The sequence below is a fragment of the Chlorocebus sabaeus genome, chromosome 7 (genome assembly GCF_047675955.1).
Source record: "Chlorocebus sabaeus isolate Y175 chromosome 7, mChlSab1.0.hap1, whole genome shotgun sequence".
Lineage (NCBI taxonomy): Eukaryota > Metazoa > Chordata > Mammalia > Primates > Cercopithecidae > Chlorocebus > Chlorocebus sabaeus.
The window spans coordinates 57,800,802-57,827,844 of NC_132910.1; the positions used below are offsets into that span (position 1 = coordinate 57,800,802).

General features: G+C 34.1%; 1 protein-coding gene across 5 annotated transcripts in view; it reads right to left on the minus strand.

Annotated features, from left to right (window-relative positions):
* The window catches only part of TBCK (TBC1 domain containing kinase), a 243,705-nt gene that overhangs the window by 173,879 nt on the left and 42,783 nt on the right, over positions 1-27,043 (minus strand). For all 5 annotated transcript variants that reach the window (XM_073017536.1, XM_073017534.1, XM_073017533.1 and 2 more), the window contains 7 exons: positions 16,361-16,475; positions 14,726-14,799; positions 5,853-5,994; positions 4,410-4,470; positions 2,912-2,973; positions 2,263-2,324; positions 1,154-1,302 (listed from right to left, as the gene is read on the minus strand). In XM_073017536.1, the coding sequence (XP_072873637.1) occupies positions 1,154-1,302; positions 2,263-2,324; positions 2,912-2,973; positions 4,410-4,470; positions 5,853-5,994; positions 14,726-14,799; positions 16,361-16,475 (665 nt within the window). The remainder of the gene's footprint in view (positions 1-1,153; positions 1,303-2,262; positions 2,325-2,911; positions 2,974-4,409; positions 4,471-5,852; positions 5,995-14,725; positions 14,800-16,360; positions 16,476-27,043) is intronic.

The window sequence follows — 27,043 nt, forward strand, 5'->3', positions numbered from 1 at the left end:
CACGGTGAAACCCCGTCTCTACTAAAAAATACAAAAAAGACCTAGCCAGGCAAGGTGGCAGGCACCGGTAGTCCCAGCTACTCAGGAGGCTGAGGCAGGAGAATGGCATAAACCCAGGAAGTGGAGCTTGCAGTCAGCTGAGATCCGGCCACTGCGCTCCAGCCAGGGCGACAGAGCCAGATTCTGTCTCAAAACAAACAAACAAACAAACAAAAAAGATACAGTATGTGACACATACCAGGAACTCAATATATGTTTAATTGAATGAATGTTTAGTAACCATTTTCTGCCATGACTTAAGTCATAAAAACTTTTCAGAATAAAGGTAACTTACTCGTGTCACTAAACCTTACGTTCCAAGAGCTGTAATCTTCACACAAGAAGTGAAAGTCTAAAAGCTGATATTCTCTTCAACATGCAGAACATAATGGTATGTAATTCTTATCAATAATATTATTTTTAGAGATCAGTTATAAATAAATTATATAGAATACCAGTAACTTAAATATAAAGGATAAACTGTTAGCTCAAATGTATGTGTTTATGTGTATTCTAGTCACTCCTTAAGGGCAAGGAAGCACTTGTCTAAAGGCTAGAGGCAGAGGCTCACGTAAAGATTCAGAACTAATCACAGGATTAACTATAGAATGCTTCTGTTAACTTTAAACACCACACAGAAGGCTAGAGCTAGCTGCAATTTGCTATTTCCCCTCACCAGTTCAGTTAGGCTCTGATAATTATCCAAGCAAGTTAGGCTCTGATGTTATCCAAGCAAGTTAGGTTCTGACTAACTATATACATATATATTTGTGTGTGTGTGTGTGTGTATACTTTGTGTTTTTTTGTTGTTGTTGTTTTTTGTTTGTTTGTTTGTTTGTTTTTTGTAGAGACAGGATATCTCTACGTTGACCAGGCTGGTCTCAAACGCCTGGCCTCAAGCAATCCTCCCTCTTTGACCTCCCAAAGTGCTGGGATTACAGGCATGAGCCACCACACCCAGTCAGTTATATTTTAATCACTTCCAGAATTGTTTCTTAATTCCCATGATTCCACTAATATATATTGTTGATAAATTCAAAACTGAAAGTAGGATAAGGAAACTTCCTTTAAAAACAAGGCTCATATTATTTTCTATGCTTTAATTTATCATTACCTTTACACAACTGACTGATATCCTCAGGCAGAGTTAAATCAGCACATCTCAGAGAAGATGAAAACAAACTGGCAGGTTTTGTAAACGGGGTATATAAAGGTGACACCTCACTGAACACTTTGTCCTTCATTAATTCATTTGGGGTTGGCCTTGAGAACATTTAAAATACAGAGCATGAATAAAAGTCATAAGAAATTTCCTACAATAATGGCATACATTCAAGAGACTGGTTGAAAGTCTTAAACACCTCATTAGCACAGAAAATAATACAGCTCTCCTTTGCAGAGTCTAGATGCATACTTTTATATTACAAATAACTGTGAGTAAATACTGATTTTTTTTTACTTATGTTGTACTTTACCTCATGATGTATCAAAAATATCATTCCATAAAAGCTTTTGCATTGTTTGCTTTTAGCCTGACTGGCATTCACCTGCTTTACTGAATATCTTAATTAAATAATAAATATGCAACTATTATAATAATATCTTTTGGCTTTTCTTCCTGTCCTTTAATGTGGTACATCCACACAAAACTACTATTTCTCTCTAACATGTCTTGATAAAGTTGTTTTTCTAAAGACAAATTTGTATACACTATTTTCAAACATTATATACTAAAGGAGTTTAGGGATAGCTGTATGACTAGTAGTGACATCATCAAGTCAAAGTTAATTAATGAAACTTCTAAGAAATCCTTTTTTATTATCAACAATTGTTAGTTTATCACACCACTTATCCAAGTTCACTGCTATAACACATATTGATAACAAACTTTTATTCTCATTTCACTGATGTTATTATTGGGTCTAGGAATACCTACATTCCACAGTCTTAGTTGATATTCTACTTAAAAGTTTGGAAATGAACTAGTAACTTCTTTAGTATATGTCAGTTTTCTGACCATGGTTTAACTTTAATTACTTTTTCATTTATTCACAAAAAATGAAAGCTTACATCATTCATGGTTATGATACTCATGTCAATTATATACTACTACATATGTACATTATCTTTATTTAATCCATTATATTAAAACAAATATGAAAAAAATCAATTGCTTATGTGTAAAGGATCTCAATGTAATCCCAATCTCTAAATAATATCAACCTCTTTGAAGGATGGAAGGTGAGGCACTTCTTTAAAAGATCTATCACAGTTTCAGGAAGCTCCTGGTAAACAAAGAGAGAAAATAATTAATTAAAACGATCAATTTTAGAAATATACTTTATTCAAACGTTTGCTAAGCTAGGTTTTGATGTGTTAAAAGTTTTTATTTGTACTTTATACAAATTTCGTCACTGTGAAAAAGCAAATACTTAAAGAGAAATAAGCATTGCTTTAAAATAGCTTCCAAGCGGATCACAAGTGCATAAAATAAATTTTCATGAACAGATTGCTATGATTTGAATGTGTCCCCTCCAAAGTTCAGGCTTAATGAATTTTGAAACTTAATGGCCAATGTGATGATATTAAGAGGTGAGGCCTTTAAGAAGTGATTAGGTCATAAGGGCTCTTCCCCTGGTGAATGGCATTAAGAGGCTTATAAAGGTGAGACTTCACATAGCAATTGCCTAGCTTGCCCTTCCACCTTGTGAGGACAGTGTTTCTCTCTCAGAAGACTGCAGCCCTCACCAGACAACCAAGTACTGGTGCCTTGAACTTGGACTTCCTAGTTTCAGTAACTGGAAAAATAAAATTTTGTCAGGTATTTTTTTATCGCAGCACAAATGAACTAAGACCCAGATTAATGACAAACCTTTATAATGTCCAAACAACCATGCTCTTCAGCCAGAACTATTAAAGTGTCATCTACACAGTCTATAAAACAGAAAAACTATATGAATAAATGCTACTTTTCTAATCTATCCAACAAATCAGAAAATAAACTGATCAAAAATGTTTTAATGCAGTAGTGCAGTTTTGCAACTTAAAATACTGAAAACTTTATCATTTTGTTAAATTTCTTTACACGTTTTGATAAAAATGAAAAGCTTCAGACAAATACCAATTGAATAACTGACACTGAAAGATATCAGCTTAAATAGTTTGATAAAGGAGCAATTCCTTTACAAGGAAGGTAAAGATACTCTAGCTCTCTCTGTCTCTCTCTAAATATATACATGCAGACACACATAGTTGACCCTTGAATAACATGGGTTTAAACTGCATAGGGCCACTTATCTGTGGATTGTTTCCAACTAAATATGGGTTGAAAATACAGTATTTGTGGATGCGAAATCTGTATGTATGGAGGACCGACTTTTTCATACACATGGGTTCTGTGGGGCCGACTGTGGAACTTCAGTACACATGGATTTTGGTACATGTGGGGGTGCTAGAACCAATCCTCTTCAAGAAATGACTGTACATAAACAGCGCTTTTTAAGAAGGCTTTGTAGATTTGTTTTTATGATTACAAGACTAATTTATTTTTATTATACATAATTTGGAAAATGTACTTACATTTATTTGGGAATTTAAAGTATAAGTTTAGATTACAGACCATATTTAAGAATCTCCAAGGCTTCTTAATAGCTGTAGTATCAATCTTTGTAATTAAATGTGGTAAATCTGGTAAAACTTTTGCAAATTTATTTATAACTCATTATTATTTAATGTTTACTAATACTTTTCTGTACATATTCTTATTTGTAAATCTTTTTAACTTGGATACTAATCTGTCACTCTTTTGCATAAAGTGTTCTATCACTGTTTTTCTCTCCTTAATTACTAAATGTGCTTAATTAATTCCACTCTAAAGTAGATTACAAAAATTTTTATTAATTTGAATTATACATGTTTGGATCCACACACATGAAAATTCGTATGAGCCTTTTATATGGAAAAAAATCAATATTCTTCTTGAGTTGTTATTTGTACATGATTCATCAAATAGAAAGATAGCCCAAAAGTTAAGATATATTGTCTGAAGGTAAACTGCTACAGAAATACAATTTTATATTCTCATATTTTGATTTCACAAGTTAATTTACTTGGCTAGATCATAAAGCTAAGATTATTTCCATCTAGGTTAAAATTCCTCAGAGAATAAAGACATTTCTGCTGTAATGTTTTAGAAGGGACCTCATATGCTGTTCTGCTGATCATTACCACTGATCATTAGCAACTTGAGTAAAGGGGGGATATTTCAGTGTCCTCACTATTTCAAAAGAACACATCCTCAATGTGCATGATTACTAATAGTTACTAAGTTATATTTATGTCTGAAAGATAAGCAATTATATGACACTTACCCAAAGTAAGCAAAAATTTTAGTCTTTCAGAAATATCCAAGCTCTGAAATAATTTTCTTCCCTAAATAAAATGAGAAAAGAAATTTGTGTTAATATTTACACGTTTTTTTCTAGGAAGGTATTTTTCTCCCCTTATAGCTGAAACTGATTTTATCAGGCATCTCCATTTATCTCCAAAAGTTTTATTGGATTTTTAAAGTCAGCGCCACTAAAGAAAAATTACAGGTGAAATAACATTTTAGAAAGTGTTGCATAATATGCATCATTTAAACATTTCATACATCTAAGGGTCATTATATTCTAGTTTGATGTAAGCATTGTTCACTTTTGAGATCAACACATACCTGGATATCTAGAGGTATTCCAGGCCACGTGGAGTCTTACTTTATTGAGAGCAAGATGCCCCCGGGTAAGACTGGTTATACCCTTTCATCTACCGAGCTAATTCTTACTTAAATATTATGATCCAGGTAGCCTGTTTCTCCATTAAAAAATTTCATAACACTCTCTTACCACAATAACTTCAGACAGCCATCCCTCATGCTCCTACAGCACCTGGTATATTTTAAGATGCACACATTATATTTTAATTATTTCCTTATTAGTCTGCCTCAGGAGGCTCCTTGATATAAGGTCTGGAGTCAAACACTTATGCCTTCAGCATTTATGAGTTGAGCAATGAATGTGTGCCAAATTGGACTCTCCCACCACCAAATAGTTACATAAATTGGGCAAACTACTTAACCATCTGAAGTCTCACTTTTCTCATCTGTAAAATTAAAATATTAACTGTACATATACCACAGGTTATGGTGAGGGTTACATAATGCAGAATATGCTTCACTAATGTTGGCCATCATTATATTCCTCTTATCATAAACAAATTAAGCTTATATGATCATTTAAATAAACTTAGAAGGAAAAGGCTTAAGATTATCTGGTGTTTATAGAAAAAAGAGAGATGCTTTGATTTTTTTTAATAGAGAAGAAAAAATATTCTTAAACACTTATCAAATCAGAACTACATGTAGAGATCATTGAAAAAAAAACTGCTATTCTTCTCAATCTTACATTATTGTCATATCAATCTTCCAAAAACATGGTTTTGACTTCAATATCTTGTTAAACTTTTAATGGTACTCCACATATCTTATATAACTTAATATAAACATCTTAACTTTGTAAAAATATACACATTACAGAGATATCAAAATAATATACATCTGGTAACATTTACATTCACACTTAGTAAAAGTATGTTTCTAGAGATGCCAAAAAATATATGAAATTAATTATCAAACATGATTAAGTCAAATTAAGCCTTTTCTCCTCATATGTAATCAATTTGTACAGCAAAAACATATTATTAACTTTCCTCTCCAAAAGATTATTCCAATAAATGCACAATTTCTTTTTATTATATTAATATTTCTTTATACATACCACACAAAGCTCAAATAAAATGATTCCAAGAGACCATACATCTGATTTGGGGCCAGAAGGCAATGGTTTTTTACTTGGCATGTGATCAGTGGTTTTGAAAATTCCCTGTGCAATTACCTCAGGGGCCAAGTATGAGGGATACCTGTAATGACACATTAAAATAATGAATAATTACAACAGGGAAAGAAGCAATAGTACATTTTTACAATGAGTGTGGTAAGATCTATGTAAAAGTCCCATGCAATTAAATTAACAACTGTTGCTAGAAAGCATTCTAAACTAACCATTATAATACAGACCTTTAATGTCAAGGCATCAGGAGTAAATATACGCAAGTCTCAAATAGTTTTAAAACCCTCATGTTTCCCTCCAGCATTAACTCCTTTATTTGCTTCTCTCTGGCTTCCAAGTGTTTTTCCTTCCTTCTTATTGCCTATATTCCCTTAATACTGAATTACTATTTAAAGCACATTTTATCTCTTAAAAAAGTATTTATTATTTTTAGTAGTAAGAATGTTAATGCTATAAAAAGATATAAATTGAAAAGTAAAATTCCTAACTCTATACCCTTGTCACTCTGACATATTTATGTACATATAACTTTGTCCACTTATCACCTCTGCCCCACATAGTAAAACACTATACATATTGCTATGTACCTGTTTTCCACTTAAAGTATATTTTAGAGATTGTTCTTTAAAAACACAAGTATAGAGTTTTTTCATTCTTTTTGAAAACTGCCAATAATTTCATTGATGCTCTTAATTTGACAAAACGAAAACATTTTGGAACTTCCATTCTTTTGCTATTACCAATAATGAGATGAATATATTATGATTATTACATATCCCACAAGTATATGCATATGAATGACAGATATATTCTTAGAAGTGGCACTCTAAGATCATACAGGATATGCATTTTAAATTTTGACTTATCACACCCACCCTTTGGAGAGGTTATATCAATTTATATTGTCATAAGTAATACATGACAGTGCCTATTTCCTCACAACTTCACTGACATAAAAGGCTTTTGAAAACTGGTTTAGCAAATATTGAATAAATGCAAAACACTGCCTCTTAAATATGGATAAGGTATAAAGAAGAAAGCTTCAATGAACACCCATGTGCCAAGAAGCAGTTTAAGTGAAGAACATAAAATTGTCACTGAAAGTCCCTTTGTGCTTCTCCCTGATTGTATCTCCATTCCTGTTCCTCCAGAGGAGAAGATACCTGGAATTTTTGTGTTTGTCATTCTCTTCCATTTCCTGATGGTTTTACCATGTTTGTATCCCTAAAATATGTACTGTTTAGTCAAGCATATCTCTGAACTTCATAACACTGGAATTAGGATGACTGTATTCTTTTGCTTTTTCAATCAAGATTATCTATATTGTTGCATGAAGCTGTAGCCATTAAATTCTTATTTCTATTATACAAATATATCATAATTTATACATTCAAATAGCAATGGCATTTAAGCTGTTTCCTGCTTTTTATTATTAATATTATGAACAACATTGCACAGAATGCCATGTATGGTATACATCTGCAAAAGGTTCCCAATGTTAACAACCTAGAACCAAACTTCTAAGCCATAGGATATGTGCACTTTCTACTTCATTAAACAATGCCAAATGTTTTTCAAAAGGAATTATACCAATCTATACACTTGCCAGCAGCGAATGACTATTCCTATTGTTTTACTTCTTCACCAACACTTGATATTTGACAGACTTTTTAATGTTTAACAATCTGTTATATAAAATCTATTGTGGTTTTACTTTGCATTTCCTTGAAAATTAATGACATTGAGGCAAATGTTCGTATGTTTATTAGTCATTTGGGTTTATTACTGTGTGATATGCCCATTCAAGTCTTTTGCTTATTTCTCTAGTTATTTTGGGGTCCCCAAGACTACTCTCATGTTTAAAAATTCACTAGAAAGACTTACAAGACTTAGCAAGTAAGTGTACTCACAGCTAAGATTTATTGCAGTGACACAGTAAGGGCACAGCTGAATCACAAGGCACAAAGACAGAGAGGGAGTCTCAAGGAACCCATATAGAGGCTTCCTTATGCTCTCTCCCTCCTATCAGGGATCACACAGAATACATTTTTTTTCCAGCAACAAAAATGTAGCACCATGTATGTGATGTATCTTTAGTTTTCTTTTCTTTTCTCTTCTTTTTTTTTTAACTTCTTTCCAATCTTGAAGAACAAATGTTATGTGATGTTTCTGGCCAGAGAAGCCCATTGAAAATCCAAGGATTTTATTTGGGACTTGTCACACAGGCACTCTCTGCCTGGCATGTACAAAAATTCAAGCTCTCAAGAAGGAAAGCAAGTGTTCAACATAAACCACTTTGGTTGTTTACAAGCACAGTAAATTAGCCTCAGCAATTATGGATCCATGGGAACATTTCTGCAATCCAAGTTTCAAGGCAACAGCCAAGAACAAACATTGCTAGCAGGACTTAGTTTCTAAGGATAGCAGTCTTAGGCTTTCTATGATAATCTTTTACTGCACAGTTTTTCTTTAATTCCAGACACTAATGTCTTCTTCAGTAATTATGACTTGAAATATTTTCTACCACTTTGTGGTTTTGTCTTTTCTTTCTCTTTATGGTATCTGTTTATGAATGAGAAGTTCTTATCTTTCAGTTGAATTAAACTTTTTTCCTTATACTTAATGATTTTGTCAAAATAATCTGTTAATTTTCTCAAAGTTTCAGTTTAGCCTTTTATATTGAAGTTTCTTGATCCATCTAGAATTCATTTTTCATATGATGTCAAAGTACAACTTATTTCCTACATAAATAAGCAATTGAGCCCTGTTCCCTTTATTGAAACCTCTTTCTCCCCAACTAATCTGCAGTGCCCGCTGTATACTAAATCAAATCTCCACACATACAAAGATTTGTTTCTTGGCTCCCTCATCTGTTCATTTGGTCAATTTGCCTAACAGTATACTATTACATGATTTTAAATAAAATATTTTCATATAAAATGTATTTTATTAAATAATTACTGGTAATTGTTAAGACCTCTCAAAACATACGTACCTTTTAGCTTCTCTTTGGGAAAATGTGGGCTCTTTGTGGGTGTTTTTTCTTCTCTATATACATTTTAAAACTCTCTTGCCAAGTATATTCTCTTTCACATACAGTTGAATTTTTATTGAAAATAGATAAGATATAAAGACAGGTTGTAGAGAACATCTTAACAATACTGACCCTAACAATCTATAAACATGGTATCTCCATATTTATTTATGTCTTCTTTAATGTCTCTCAAAAAGATTTACATTTTTTCCATAAAGGAACATATACTATCAAGGGATTTTGTGGTGTCACTTTGCCAGGTGGAAACCTCTGTGGCCAGTGGTGCCTTTGCCTGAGTTTTGCTTGGACCCACTGGGCTCGTTCCATCCACTTGGACTGGCAGGCTATGCTCAGCTTGTGCTACTGGCCTGGATGCCATGCTGGCCAAGGGAGAGCCAGGCATGGAGTGGCAAGGGGTTATGAGTGAGTGTGGGGTCTGGTCACTGTGCACAGCCAGGCATACTGGCTGTGGCACAGCAGGCAGGTCCAGGTGCTCACACAGGCGCTGGCTCCCTGCAAGGCTGTGGTTGGACTAGGTGTGTTGCAAGCAGCTTCCATGGCTGGCACCAGGGAACATGGTTGTGCAAGGAAACTTGGAGATGCCGGGAACTGCAGAGCCCCAAAGAGAGTGTCATAGCCCTGGCTCAGAAAGCTCCTAGGTCTGGGATCCCTAAAGGGCTGCAGCTCCTCTCTCCTTCTGTCTTCTTTCCTTGCTACCCGCATTGTGGCAGGCAAGGGGTTGTTTCAGCCCTATTTGTTATAGCTGTTTTAGCTCTGCCATTTGGCAGGTCCCAAATTCTTGTCCTGCATCCGGGAATAAGGTACACGGACAAGTGGAGGGTAAGCAAGTTGAAGAGATTTATCCAGCGGTAGTTCCTCTCCACAGGCAGGGTGTCCCGATGAGTGTTCAGCACTCAGTTGAGAGGAGACCCTAGGGTGGATAGCTTCTCCCCTCAGGTGGGGTGTCCCTATGAGTGTTCGGCCCTCAGCAGAGAGAAGACCCTGGGGTGGGTAGTTGCTCTCTGCAGCTGGCCATCCATTATCTGCTCAAGTCTGGCCGAGTCCAGGGTTGTTATGGTCCTCAGAGGGAAGAAGTGCACGTCCATTGGTCCATGGACGGCCATGGGTGGGCCCAGAAAAAGCACCACAAGTTCCCACTCAGGTCCACGGGACTGGCAGCCCGTCTCCCAGGCTTCAGGCCCTCCCCGGCTTGAAGGCGGGGCTTCACCAGGGACCCGCCCCCTTCTACCCAGGAACCTGTCTGACTCCTGTCGCTCTTCATGGTACCCAGGCTATTTGTGCCAAGAAGCGCCTGCAGGCCAGCGCTGAGCTGCCCTCAGCCCCCCTTCGGACTCCCTCCCTTGCCTGTTGGTGTCCAAAGTCCACAGGGGGTCAAGGCAGCAGGGGGCTGGAATGTCAGTGCTGCCTCTAGTGTGCACACACTCAGCCGCGGTCCAACAGCACCTGGGCTTGGCCCCGACCTCCCTCCAAGATCAGAGTGGGTACAGGGAGCAGGGAGAGGTCAGGCAGTGGGAGCAGACATTTCTGAGCCTACAGCTGCACCCGGGAGAGCTGGGCTCCTGTCTGCTTCCAGCCCCCAAGAGCACAGAGAAGCCCAGGTCTGTAGCATCAACTTGGGCAGCTGCAGCTGTGCCCGGGAAGGTGGGGCTCCTGCCTGCTCCTGGCCCCCATAGGCTCCGTGAAGTGACAGCCCCAGCAGCACCTCTCCCACTGCAGCCGGCATCGTGGTAGTGCCCATTCCACACAGGCCGCCACTGCCATCAATACCTGATTTGATTCTATAAAGTACTCATTTTGCCTGTTCTATATCTTATAAAAGCTATGCCTGTTCTATATCTTATAAAAGCTATACATGCTATGATGCTATACATGTTTGTTTTATATACTATATATTTCATGTACAAAAATTTAACCTCCCATCTCAATTAGAAAACAAAGAACTATATACCTGAGGGCACTTGCGTATCTTTTTATAAATCCTCTACAACTACCAATGAGACTTAAATAGAGGATATACTCAGTATAGTTTTGCTTAAAAAAAAAAATTCCTATCAAAAATGCCCATTAGGATGGCCTTACAAATGACAATTTAAAAAGCAGGTAGTAAATAAGAATTAGACATAGGAGCAATTGCTAAATTTGAATCCCAGTTCCTAGAAATAAAAGGAATAAGAACAGTTTTAGACGAGAGATGGCGTGAAATTTTGTCTTACTTATTACATATGTGTATGCCCCTTCTTCATTTGTCAGATTTAGTCATGAGCACCCACAATCTAGATTTTAAAACCAGTTAGATTAAATTATGTCCTCTTACAATGATGATTATAATCAAAATATATTTAAATGTTTCATCTATGTAATGTATATTAAGTAGACATTCAAATATTATTTCTGTTTTTCTTCCTATGTTTTCTACAACCTCCTCAAACTATCATTGCTAGTACTTATTTACTTTCAAAATATAAGTCAATTAAGTCAGGGAATGTGACTTAAATTCAAATGGGTAAATTTGGTTTTTAACTCCTTTTTCATTTTAATAGAATGATGATGTGATACCAGTATCTTCTTATGATTTGTTTGTGTATTTCTCTCATATACAAATTTGTATTGTATTATTTTACCCTAAGATGATGATATTGCTCTTCTAAATGAATCTGTGATACCTCTAGAAACAGCTGAAGTCTAGTGGAAGCAGCACTATACTAGATGTTATAATACCTGTGTTCTAATTTCAGTTCTACCACATATTCTATATGTGATTTAGGTTTCTTCATCTGTAAAACTGGAATATTACTGCCTACCTCATAAAGCTGTAATGTTAGTGAATCTATAAAGACATTTAATAAGAATAAAAAATTTAATACAAATGCAATGGTGTACTTTTATCATCACCACAATATCTCCAGAAGTCAGTGTTCATCTTTATTCCTGATTTCCAGCACATCTAACTGAAAAATGACAATAATGAAAAATCAAGCAAAACTATAGGTACATTGTCATATCAAAAACTTCTGACAGGACAGAGATAAACTTTGTTTCAAATATTTTAGTTTCCCTTTTAATCACAGGAAAATTATTAAAAAATAATAAGCTCTAGAATTATTTAATGTAGGTCATCTTTTTTCAACAACCTTCTCTTCTGTATCATAGCATTTTAACACTCAAAGACAATTACCAGAACTTTGCTGTGAGTATGACTGATGAGGTAAATAAAGTGGCTTTCATCATCTGTTTGATGTTTTAACAAGGTATTAAGCTACTGGCCAACTGAAATGAATGCCCGATTTCCAACTCTTTACAGTATTTTGAAACAGATGGTAACATTTTACTTTGTTGTTCCTTAATATTTGTCTTTTGAATCAACTGCAAGCTTCTTCTGGTGTAAATATTTTCTTTCATGCCTTAGCTGTTTGATCACTTTATTTTTCCTGGCTAATGTTTCACATTTTGCTCTTTGATATTTTCTGGTAAGACCCTTTGGGTCTAAGACTTCAAAGCAAGCCAGACCAAATGGTAACACAAGACCAATTCTATCCAAGCATTTTAAATTCAAGTGTAGCTCTTACTTGATATGCTTTAAGAAAAATCACCTCCTTTCTTCAATTCATCACTGAAACCTAAAGTACCTTTAAATAAAAATAAAAAACTTAAAGTAATTTCTAAGTTTTTGGATTTCTTTCTTACACAAATTGATTTAGACAAAAGCAGCAGCAGCAATCATTTGTACTACAGCTACTTAAAAGTCACCTTGAAAGGCATTTATCATACATGACAAAGGAGCTAGAGCCTCACTAAAAACTTACATTCAAGTATAAGTTGAATTAAAAAACCCCTTTCATATTCGAAAGGGCTTTTTTGAACAAATAAGGAATTGTAGACTGTCTTTGCAAAATACCATTTTCATGCTTATGAAACAAGAATTGGTTTTTGCCTGTAAGTTTTCAACACACAAAACTGTAAGACTATGAATTTATGTACCTTAATAAGTAGTCCATCAAAACGGAAAATTCTCTCACTAAACAATGAGCTTCTTGAGGAGAGAAAACTATCTTATTTATTTTTGTAAAACAAACAGGCATAAGAGAAATTGCTCAACAAATGTTTCCTCACTGAATAAAGTTTAAGTTTATTATCTATGTCTTAATAATAAGACACAGCCATAAACTTAACAAAAAGTTTAGTTAAGAAACCTATAATTTGAGTTATAAAGAAAAAAGGGCAAGTTATATATGAGGCTGGCTTTTAAAAAAATTATATTAAGTTTTTAAGTAACATTCTGTTTGAAAAACACACTCCATGACTTCATATCACAATTCTCAGTAACGGTGTGATAGAACTTATTTTAGGGAGCCCAAAGAGGAAAACACAAATGGATACTATCAAAAACAGCCACACTACAATTGAAAAAATATGACTAAGGTCTCTAGGTTAGATAATAATACTGCATCAAGTTTAGTTTCCTTGTTTTGACAACTGTTCTGAGGTCATGTAAAAAAACAAAGTCCTTCTTTTAGAAAATACAAATGGAAGTACTTAGAGGTAAAGTGCTATTACATAACATTAATTACTTTTAAGTGATTATAAAAAACAATCATTATACACATACACACATATATGCTTAGAGAAGAAAACAGAGAAAAAGCAAATGTAGTGAAATGTTAACATTTGGAAAAACTGATGAAGGGTATAGAGGAATTCTTTATACTATTTTTGTAACTATTTTATCTAAAACAATCTCAACTTAAATCTTCAAAAAAGAAAATAATTCTGAAAATGTCTAAAAGCAGCCACACAAATATAACACAAAAATCTGTATCAAAAACATCTACTTGAGGCCAGGCGCGGTGGCTCAAGCCTGTAATCCCAGCACTTTGGGAGGCCGAGACGGGTGGATCACGAGGTCAGGAGATCGAGAACATCCTGGCTTACACGGTGAAATCCCGTCTCTACTAAAAAAATACAAAAAAACTAGCCGGGCGAGGTGGCGGGTGCCTGTAGTCCCAGCTACTCCGGAGGCCGAGGCAGGAGAATGGCGTAAACCTGGGAGGTGGAGCTTGCAGTGAGCTGAGATCTGGCCACTGCACTCCGGCCTGGGCGACAGAGTGAGACTCCGTCTCAAAAAAAAAAAAAAAAAAAACATCTACTTGAATATGCACGAAACGACCTTCCATTTCTTTTGTGGAGGGCAACATATATCTGCAATTCCATAACAGAAGTAATTAAATAAACGTTTCTGAACTTAAACATAGACTTTCAGGTATGCAATTTATCTCTATCTCTAATATCCACAATGACTCAACTTGAGTCTTAATATATAATTATATCTTAGAGAAAAGGGAGTTAAACATAAAACATTAAATTGAAAATAATGTGAGAGTGATGTTTTTCAGTCTCTTGATGCACACACATTATCATTAATTGAGAATCTAGTCATCCTTCTTGCCTTGAATTGATTTGATTCTGAATGACATACAGATAATTAGGAAATATTATAATGTAAAGGATATCAATACTGCTAGCCTCTCTGTCAATTCAATGAATGATCAACATCAAGGATCTATAGGATGCTGGGAAAAACTCATTGTCTACTCATTTTAAAAGTATATGGAAAATTGAGATGCATTAATTTTAAAAAAGCTGTTTTCATGTCAAAAAGGAATATCAAATGTAATTAACAAAATATACACGCTATCAAAGATTACAAAATTTAAAAAGATACTCAAAATAGAGGAAAACATATCCTTACCCTATTGGGAAATCAACATCATCACCATGAGCTGTCATGTGATAAAGTCCAAATTTAGCCAATTTAATATGTCCCTACAATAGTAAAGAGAAAAAACACTATCAAATATTTTATTATAATTAGCAAGGAAAATTATTAAACATTTTATACCTAAAGAAACCATTATATAACAATATTTTATCAAAATGCCACTACACAAGATTTAAAAAAAACACAATTTTATAAAAAACTATCTGCCAATAGTCTGCTTTAGACTCATTAAATATGTATATATGCATATGTACACATATATATCTCAAAATGACAAATCACATGTTTCTTTAATATTTTTGCTGTGACACTGTCTAAGTTATTTCACAAAACAAAGAAGCAAAAATGTTCTCATCTGTCTTGAAACTTTGGTTAGAATGGTTTACGGTAATTTTCACAGAGCAAATTTTTCTCCATGGAGTTGCAAGTCCATTTATATTTATAATTTAACTGTGAAATAAGAAAACTTAACTTGAAAATATCAGTTCAAAACTCATCAAGATTTTGGTGAATCTGCTAGATTTCCAATGATTTTTTATATTGTTTGAGAACAAAAATATCATAAGTATAAGGCTCTTAATAAATGATAAATATAATTTCTTATCTTTTAAGTTTTTTTCCCTTTTAATCTATAAGGCTTTAAAATATTAAGCTGATCTTAAAATTGGTTTGTCTTCTCACAAACATTATTTCCAAGCATTATAAAATATTTATATTTAAAAATAGCTTAGATTGATATGGCAATGATTCTTTACTGACATAAATCTAAAATTAATGAGTACACTTTTCTGTGTTTGTGTTTGTGTGTTTGTTTTTTTAGAGACAAGGTCTCACTCTGTCACCCAGGCTGGAGTGCAGGGGTGTGATCATAGCTCATTGCAGCCTCAAACTCCTGGGCTCAAGCAATGTTCTCATCTCAGCTTCCCAAGTATTGATTTGGGAAAAGAACCAGAGAACAAGGATAATCCTACTAATACAGTAAATAATGCCCATGAAAAAATTTCCTCCAATATGTTTTTATATATTTTATGAAAAGGAATAAAATTACAATTATTCCTGAAAATATACAACCTTGATACCATAATTCTCTCTGAAGAGTTTACAAGCTTCTTCTTAATGCCCCATAAGATTTCCAGTAGAGAAACAGCACTTCAATAGTAAAAGGAGGTAGGTATGAACAGCTGGTAAATAAGGAGATAAATAGAAGAGGAAAGAAGGCAGAAGAAAAACAGAGAAAACACAATGCAGTTGGTTTATATGAATAACATTCTAGCAAAAAGAGCCATTTTCTTAAAAATGAAAATAAATTAAGAGGAGGAGTATATTGGGAAGCCACAAGGCTTTAGAAATAAGAGTAAAATGAAAAAAACCATAAAGTTAGAAAATGAGTCTTGTGGGGAAAATAATCCATGTGAAAGATATACAGATTAAATAATTTAAGGATTCTTTTTTCAAAAACCACAATCACTTTCATATAGTCTTTTCATTATGAATATTCTTAAAACATATTCTGATTCTATTGTTCTTCTGATTGAGTAGCCCTGATCCCAGTTGCTTCCAATTTTAAATGATATACAAATATTTATTACATGATTTAACAATTACCTTTCGGTCCAACAGGATATTATGAGGAGACAATGCCCTGTGTACTATACCATGTTTGTTCATATACTGCAAGCCCTGAAGAACCTCAAATGCTATGCACAAAACCGTTGAACAGCTACAAAGAAAACAAAAAGTCAAAGTTCAATTACAAAGCAAATAAATAACTTGTTTTAACAAGTGAAATGTGACCTACTGAAAATATTCAAAAAGTTTTAGTTTTTATTGCTCCTCTTTTATTCTGAGAAAATAGAATCTATATATTTTCTAAAATACCTACGTCTACATATTTTAGATTTTCTGATTATAATAGAATTGATCTGACAAAGATCCTACAGTTTCCTAAAGGCTACTGTAATAGCAGTATTTGGTCCTTCCAGGAAAATGCTTTAATTTTGATGGTGAGTGCAACTAATCTATAGCAGGTTGGCTTTGCCAAATTGTCAGGTTAAGTTTCAGGTATATGGCAGAACTAAGTCATTAACAACTATTTTGCTCATACAAAATACCTAAACCCCTGAAAAAAAGTAGTAACAATATATTTTATGGTATACAACACTAGCTTATTTTCCATATTCAACCTATAAAGCAACCTCTGGTCATTTATGATTTAGCAAACATTTCTCTTTAATTCTTATCCTATTATGTACAGATCATCCTTCACACATACATCCTCCAGTTTTTCCCTCCTCTCTCTCACCATCCATCTCCCTAATGTTTTTTCCAATTTGCAAGTCTATTCATGTAAATTACCAGGAAACAGGCACTGTATTTGGTTAAATACTGCTACTTGGCAGTTGTATTTGGAACATGTTTTAATTTTTATCATTACATCTTTATAAAGTACGGATTGTTCATTTGCAGACATTGGTGTCTGCATTAAAACTTTTTCCTGTCAACATTTCTTTTCTTTTTGAAAAGTTCAAATCTCAGAAAAGAGTATGACAAATGTAATACTCACATAGAAATTAACCTAGCTTTATTAATTATCCTCTAATGTTTTAATCAAAAATTGTTCATATGGAAAATTTCCCCATACCTACAATATTAACATTTTGGTATAGATGTTCCTTTCTATCCATTTTTTAAATTTTTCTAAAATTAAATTCGTGTTTGCAGATAGCCACTAAACATAATTTTTAAAACCAATAGTAGAGCTAAAATGGAATTATAAAAAATATTCAATCCACAAACAGGCAGAATAAAAGGAAAAAAGAACAGAACAAATAGAAAATGACTAACAGATTTTAATCCAGATATAGCAATAGTTATATTAAGTACAAATGGTCTCAACTCACCAATTAAATCATAAGGATTGTCAGATTTGATAAGAATTTAAACTCAGCTATACTCAGTCTATGAGAAACCCACAATAAATAAAAGACATAGGTTAAAAGTTAAAAAATGGACTAACACATTGCCATGGGCTTGGGTGAGGGGCAGGTGGACTACAAAAGAGTATGAGAAAATTTTGTGGCATGAGGGAACTGTTCTATCCTTGATTTTGATGATGATTACATAACTTTGTTTATCAAACTCATTAAAGTTTACATTAAACAGGGTAAACATTAAGGTATTATACCTTAATAAACCTGACTTTAAAAAAATACTAAATTGAATAAAATTTTTACAAAAATAATTGTTGCAACCTGATTCTCTCTCCTAAATTAAAACCAAAAGAAATAACCAGAGACCAAAGCTAAAATTTGCCTCTATGATCCTAGTTTGACTTTCCAGAGGGAATCAGCAGTTTTTGTTTTCAATCCTTCTGGTGGTTAGATTTTTACTTACTTACTAACTCTTCACTATGCAAGAGGATATAGTTGACGTATTTTCACAACTTTTCTATTTTCTTCCTCAACTCCTTTTTATTAGTTACATTGTTTTACATTATCAAATTTTATTTTACATTATCAAATAATCATCAGCAGTTAGTTTTCGATTCTTCTGGTGGTTAGACTTTTACTTAATATAAGTAATTCTTCACTCTGCAAGAGGATACAGTTGACATATTTTCACAACTTCTCCATTTTTCTTCCCCAATTCCTTATCTGCATTCGTTATATTGTTTTTAGACTATCAAATTATAAGTGGGATAAAGGAAACCTACACTCCTTGCTGGAAGGTGAAACAAATAAGTAAATAGATAACGTGATGTGTAGTGATTAAATGAAGAAAAAAATAAAGTAGGGAAGACAGATAATGTGTTCAGGGAAGGCCTCACTGAGAAGGTGACACTTACATAGAAATCTAAAAGAAGTGAAAAAGACAGGTAGGTCTCTAGAAAATGTATGATTGGGGCAGAGGTCACAGCAAGCAACTCCTGAACTGGTATAAAGTCAGCAGCTCACAAAAGTGTATTCAGTGCATGCAGTAGAATGAGCAAAGAATAAAGTGACAGGAGATAAGCTCAGAGAGGTAGCTACGAGTCAGATGACTCAGATGACGTAAGGCCCTTTAGGCCACTGTAAGACCTTTGGGCTTTTACTCTGAGAAAGATGGGAAGTGACTGGCACATTGCCACATGATAATAATGATTAATAAATATTTACTGTAGAACTAAGCACAGAAGGAAATAGAAACCTAGGCCACTTAAACCCTAGCTGTCAAGAGAAAATGTCTCAGTCATCAAGATTTAATAGATACCATAATTTTATAACTCTATTTATGAACATTATCATCAGCTACTATAATTTTTATATATCATACTATTTTTAAATTTCTTTTTTGTTTCGCTATAAGACATCTTGAGAAATTGTTTCATACAGGGAGCATGAGTAGGATATTTTCATGCACAGCGCATCTGAAAATATCTTCTTCTTGCCTTTAAACTTGGAAAGAATTACTCCATTGTCTCATAGCATTGTTTATTAATGGCGAGAAGGCTACCATTAGTCTGATTCCAACTTTGTTGTAGACATCCTGTTACTCTTTCCTGGGAAGTATTGAGGATTATTTTTACTTTATCCCTAGAGTTATAAAATTTCAGCCCAATATGTCTAATGTGGGTATGTTTGTGCCAGTCAGCATTAAGCATGCCCTTTTAATTTACAGACTCACATGTTCCATTAACACAGAAACATTAACAAGGAAAATTCGATTTGTTACATCTTTCACTATTTACTTTTTTTTTCTCTAAGTTGGAACTCTTAGTAGGCAGATGATAACTGGAACTTTTTTTTAATTTAATTTTTTGAGTACATAGTAAGTATATATATTTATGAGGTACATAATACAGGATACAGGCATGAAATGAGTAATAATCACACCATGTAAAATGGGGTGTCCCTCCCCTCCAGTATTTATCCTTTGGGTTATAAAAAATTCAATTGTACTTTCAGTTATTTTAAGATGTACAATTATTATTGACTACAGTCATCCTGTTGTATTAACTTTCTGTCTTAAGAGCCTAGTTTTTAGTCCTATCTATTATATAACTTAATTCCAGTAGAGAGAGATCCAAAGAGAGAGAGAGAGAGAGACAGAGAAAGAGAGAGAGAGAAATCTAAACCATTAATTTCCAGGATTTCTATTATGTCCCCTAGCTGCTCCTTGTCGATAGATACTGTTCTTTGGTTACGGATATATCATTCCTTTGAGTCTCTCTGAGAAGAATTAGAACTCTTTTAATTCTGGAAAAAAGAGTGTTATCTTCATTTCCTCTGTGGTAAGTACCCCCCTCTCCACCCCATCTCCAGGCTCTGTTTTTCTTGAACTATTTTTTTTTTTTTTTTTTTGCCTCAAATATCTGGTAATCCAGTCCCTGGTTGTCAGTCATATTTTGAAGTAAAGGAGTAAGCTGATATTACCCATAATGTGTGTAAAAAAGAAGCAATGAGGGTTACTGGGTTACTATTTATAAAGAATGCTATTTAAATTGACTGTAAACTATTCCTTTTTATCAAATAATTTATCCCATATTAAAGTGCCATACCACTGAGTCTTAAACAAATAGGGAATGTGTGAAACAAGCATAATTCAGGATAAACAGAGTTTTCATAAACATCTTCAAAAAATTAACTGTATAAATGGCAATATCCCAAACTTTAAAAAAATTATTTGTAACTTATCAAGAGTTATAGAGGCAAGGATTTTATGTAAAAGCACAATTACGTTGATAAATATGTGCATATGAAAGAAAACAAAATCTTCCCCCTTAAAAACAAAGAGAAACATTCCCTGAGATTAGCAAAATGTAAACCTAGTTTTATGAACTCATTTGGCTCTACAAGTCAATTTTAGAGTAGCTTCTCTTGTTCTTGTCTGTTTCTCACACAATTCACAAAAAAACTGGTGCCATATGCAGCTGTGACACTAGAGGACCTCAGCTGCATACTACTTCAATATAGATGCCTTTCTCATGAAATTAAAGCCAAATATTTAAAGTGATCTTCCCACTGAACAAGTTCTGAAACTACTGAACACATAGACTGCATTTTCTACTCTCTATACTGTGCTTTTGTTAATTGTGAGATATTAGACATTAGATTTACATGCCGAAAAGCACATTCATGTTAAAAATGAGCTGATGAACATGCATACCAAAATAATTTTTAAAAATTCAAACATATAAATGACATACCCTTTCGTAGCTATTACTTGAGAGTACATGTCAATTACAATCTGATTCGCTTTTCTGCCCTTTTATACTCTCAGAATTCAATTTTTTAATTTGTTCTAAAATGTAAGGAGAACAAAAAATGCTATTTTATATCATGAGAAGAACAAATCAGTATTTGCAGAATCTTGTGTACTTACTAGCTTTTTAAGTTATATTCGTTAATACTACCAATAACTTGGGTCATGAAATTTTTTAAGTAGCTAATGCAACAGCAAAGTAAAACTATCATATGTCTAGTAGTAGTTAACATGTTACAGTTTAATTGAACATGGACACTAAAAGAAGATTTAGGATTAAGAGAATTGGATTCACACAGTTAAATAAACAAGATACTGACAGGGGACAACAGGACTTTATCCTACACAATTCCCAAGGGAGAATCTTGTTTAATACACAAACCCATCAGTAACCAAGAAAATGTAAAATTATACTTCAAATAAAAAAATATTCTACTCCTTTTGACATTTTTCAGTAACTATTGTTACTTCAGGGCCTGCGTGGCTAGCGTTTACTTTCTCATCATTGTCCTGAACAATTGGACATTAAGAATCCCTAGTGATTATAAATACAGATAAGACCAAAGGTAGCTTTCAAAATAATATAATTGATAACTCCCAATAAAGCAAGATGACATTTGATGACATTTTCATTTATATGCAAACATAACAATGAGTGGCTATTTGTTTGTTACTGAATTTCTGGGCCCAAAATTACCAAGAGGAAGAACTGATCTGCACTATCAACAAGCCTACAGTATACTTAGAAGGACAGATTTACAAACTGATAATTATAAGCAATTAACTAAGTAGATAAGAATTATTCATTCTTTCCTTTGTCTTCAAAGAAAAATACAACATAAAAATTTATTTATTTACAACATTGGTGAGACCAAAAGAGACCTACAAAAGTCATAAATCTTGGGAAAGTAAGCTTAAAATCTAAAAGAGAAAAACACTATCATCACCACCACCACTACCATCAACAAAAAAAAGATGCTGACAGTTTCTAGGTTTGAGTCAACTTGGTTGTATTTGGATTTTCAACAGGGCTTAATAAATCTTCAGATCTATCAGTTGGTATAATCCCAGGTATATTTTTTCTCCTTTCCAGATATCTTTCAAAGGCAATTTACTGTTTATGATTAAATCATCCATAAATAATCTGTAGCTGTTGGTTAAAACATACTGAGGCCAAGATCATGGATTTAATTTTTATGCAGAATGGAAGACTTCATATGTTCACAGCCACAGGCTTTCATCTAACCCCAGCCAATACTCCCAAATACAGATAGTCTGTCACAATGAGACACTGCTTAACCTATATTTACTTAAAACAGCCACATTTTTAACTACTATCTCCTATACTTCTCTGTTCCTCATTCCTGAGGACTCATTCTTTAAGCTCATCAAGACCTTGGGGTCCCTGTTCTCTAAGGCTCATCTATTACCCCAGCCAATCAGCCCCTTTTTGACATCCTTCTTTATTTAGACAGATATGGTTTGTCATTTTAATAATTTTTTACAAAGATCCTTAATGGCTTCTCATTCAATGGCTCTCCCTTGTGGTAGAAATGAACTCCCTTTCTTGATTTCTGACAGTACACAGCTGGAGGGTTTCTTGATTTTATGGTAATTATTTCTATATAGGCTTGTCTTTCCCACTGTATCTTGAGTATGTATTAGCTTATTCAACTATGATTCCCTCTATCTATCAGTATCTGTAATGTGCATGTTCAATAAGTATGTATTTTAAAAAGGTGTTAAAATACATGTATAAAATAATATCACACAATGGTACAACAGGGAAAGATAATTAAATTCTCTACCACTAATAGAATCACATCTCATGAGAGAATGTATAATCTTTTAGACAGTCAAGAAAACACAAATTGCTCAAGTTCACCCAATGGCTATCCACAAAAAAATATTCATTTGCTGAAAATACAACTCTCCTAGTCTTTTATTTACTGAAAGAAACAGGAATAAATTAGGATATACTGGGTAACAGGATAATCTTGTTAATATCTGTCTAAAACTGTAAATTAGACTAAATTGTTGAGAGAGATTACTACTGGCCTCAACCCATCAGCTCGTTTAGGTATCTGCAACATTTCCAAGAAGAGAGGTTACTCGAATTGCAAGAAATAGAGACCAGGAAAGAGAATGAGAGGTCAAGGTTGCTGAGATAGATTTGGAAGTCATTCATGTATAAGTGATAACTAAAACCACGCATGCTATTTCCTCAGATCCATGATCCATGATATTTCTAAGGGCCACTCCACAAGCCAAAACACCCATACTGTCAGCTAACCAAGGGAGGAAACACACTTCTGCATTCTATGAGTTCAAGATGTTCTTTCACCTTATAAAACCTGATCATTCCCACAGAAATTTTCCTTTTGGTCTAAAACATTCCTTACTTGGTATCAGCCTGAGGTAAAAATGTTAAGAGAGAGGAAATACAGATGAAATATATTAATGGTTAGCTACTGTGTAATTTAAGAAATGGAGAGGAAAAATAAAATGCTTACTAATGATTAATGTTCAGATAATATTACAAGTGTATAATTCTGTGTTATCTTCAAAGAAACTTTTCTTTATAACTTGACAAAAGAGCTCAACTAGTATATAACTTTTAAAGACTCACTAGTTTATAATTCCAGAATTTGGGGAGGGTGTTTCCAATGATGAGCTGGTGTCTTTGAGGCTTTTGACACTTATCACTTACTAAATTTTGATGTTTTATAAAAAATACCACAATATTTAACAGAGCAAAAAGGATGAAAAATACAAGTTTCTGGAATTGAAAAAAGGAAATAACACATTTCAGTACTGGGCATCCATGTTTTAGCCTGAAAGGACACCTATCCATGCTAAATTTAAGAATTATTTGCCTCAGATTCAGACGTTTTGAAATGGAAATTGCATTGATAAACTGCGACCTAAAGATTAGTAAGTCTAAAAAAAGTAATCAGTCCATCTGACTTTCAGTTGTGAGACTAGGCATATTTTACAATTTAGTTTTAACTCCAAAATAATCAAAATAGAATGCTGTAAGTCTGGAATGTATCTAATTCTCAATAGGATACAATAAATTGGGATATTAACTTTCCAACTTGAATACTAGATAACTTTTTTTCTCAGCAGAAAATTAACTTGGTAAGATCAAATACATATGGAAAACATAGTCTAGCGGTTTGAGGTTCAGACATAAAGCCAGGAGGCTCTGTCACTGATTTGTTATGCTTGGACAGTGTTCCAACTTCACCCTGCTTCCATCTGCAAATTTATAAAGTAAAAAATGTAACACCAAACAGAAGCTAAATGGAGATCAATGAGCTATTGGCCCTGCACAGAATCTTCATCATCTTAAAAGCACAACAAAATAAACAAAAAGTCCAAGTCTTCCTCAAAAATCCCAGGGTTTTTCTAAAACTATACAATATATTTTGTTACACCATATATATATATATCCTATAAATTAACAAAAATTGCAAATTGAGCTCTCCAACTATTCTCCTGACATAACTGAATCAGAAGAACATTTTTCTAACTGCTCTGTGAGAATAAAATCATCATTTGATATACAGGTCTGGAGGATCTCAAGGTTGGCTGCATATTTCTGCCCCATTTTTTTTTTTTTTTTTGAGACGGAGTCTCGCTCTGTCGCCCAGGCTGGAGTGCAGTGGCGCAATCTCGGCTCACTGCAAGCTCCGCCTCCCGGGTTCCCGCCATTCTCCTGCCTCAGCCTCCCGAGTAGCTGGGACTACAGGCGCCCGCCACTGCGCCCGGCTAATTTTTTCTATTTTTAGTAGAGACGGGGTTTCACCATGGTCTCGATCTCCTGACCTTGTGATCCGCCCGCCTCGGCCTCCCAAAGTGCTGGGATTACAGGCGTGAGCCACCGCGCCCGGCCATTTCTGCCCCATTAATGTTTTCTTCTCCCAGGCATTTTTTCCTATCGTTGCACAGACTTCAAAACCTCTTCTGTCATCATAGTCACTAATTCTGGCTGTGCAAACACACTAGGTAATACGTCCAACTCCCCATACCCTGGTAGCATTGGGGATGTTGGAAGACTGCAACTTTTCTCTAAGACACAACTTATCATGGCACATAATGGGTCAAATCTGTACCCTGTATCATTCCAAAGTTGTTTTTAAAATTAAAATTAATGTATATATTGCCATGTGAAAAAAGGAGAGGCAAATTTCTATTACTGTTCAGAATTTTGATTTGAGACCAATTCACATTTTTAAGTGGACCAATATTTTAGATGACTAATTTATCACCCTACCCATCTCAAATAATGAATGGGAGAGGGCCTGAATAATATGGATTGCTTATTACAGTGTCTGCAAGACAGCATATTGTAAACAAAACTTTCAGGAAACAGAAATGTTCAGTTAAATAAGTATTGGTCTGTCTTAAGTAACTTATGACCAGCATGATTGCTGAAAAAACCCTATTTACCATTTCCCTTTTATTTGTCAGCAGTTGGGGTGACACAGTGATTATATTTAGATCAGAGAATCCAAAAATAGCGAAATTTTATTCTTAACTACTTCTTCTAGACTCCGTAAGCTTCCCATGATTCATAAATAGGAAGGCAGACAAATCAAAATAATACTTTAATAGCCAAAGCTTTGTCTCCAAATTTTAATGTAGAACTCTGAGTTCTGCTTACCTATATAAATAATTTTCCTAAACCAGATCATCTTGAATTAATTAGTTCTGTCTATTTCACCTAACCTTGAACTAGAATTTCAGTTCTCAATACTATGATATAAGGAAGATCATACCAATTATAGCAAGCTTTACAAAAAAGAGTAAGAAAAAGCTCTTATCCATATAATCCCATAATGACCCAAGAATACTGTGTAAAAATTGAAGAACAGTTATCTTTTACCAATTCACAAAAAATATAATATTAATAAATACGGATTCTTAATTTTAGGTTCTCCTATGTGTGTTGTTTTCTTGTGCAATATCTGCAATCACTTATTTCAACCAGAATTTATAAGATGGTAGCTAATTTAGCTCAAATACTTTAAAACTTCTTAAGAATGGTGGCTCACACCTGTAATCCCAGCACTTTGGGAGGACAAGGCGGACGGATCACCTGAGGTCAAGGGTTCCAGACCTGACTGACCAACATGGCGAAAGCCCATCTCTACTAAAAATACAAAAATTAATCACGTGTGGTGGTGGGCACCTGTAATCCCAGCTACTTGGGAAGCTGAGGCAGGAGAATTGCTTGAACCCAGGAGGCGGAGGTCACTCCAATCTGGACGACAGAGCAAGACTTCGTCTCAAAAAAAAAAAAAAAAAAACCTGTTCTTAAGTTGTATATGTCAGTATCTCACATTCTACAAAGAGCATATTGATTTCTAGGTCTCCCACCACTGGAAGAATTTTAAGAACCTTTCACCAAAAGGAATGGTAAAGAATCACCTTAAGGACTCGTTAATATAGATATTGCTGGGTTCTACTCCCTGCAATTCTGATATAGCATCTAAGATGAGTACCACAAATTTATATTTCTAATAAGTTCCCAGGTGATAATGATAAACCACACTTTGAGAACCACTGTCCTAGAAGGTGAATATAAATGAACCTGTTTCACTTTCAGGTATACAGGAAGGTATAGTATAGAACAAAGATAATAGATTTCAGATTTAAATAGAACAAAGTTTAAACCCCTGGGCTTTTTCTAATTGTCATCTAACTCCTAAGTATCTTTCTTAATCTTTAAAATGAGGTAATAATAACCACTATTACAGCTATATGGTAAAGTTTAAATATAACATGCTTATAGAGCCTGGCATAAAGTAGGTACTCAAATATTGGTTTCTTTCTGTGCTACATACATTTCTTTTTTTTTTTAAATTAATTAATTATTTATTTTTAATTTTTTTTTATTTTTTATTTTTTTATTATACTTTAAGTTCTAGGGTACATGTGCATAACGTGCAGGTTTGTTACATATGTATACTTGTGTCATGTTGGTGTGCTGCACCCATCAACTCGTCAGCACCCATCAACTCGTCATTTACATCAGGTATA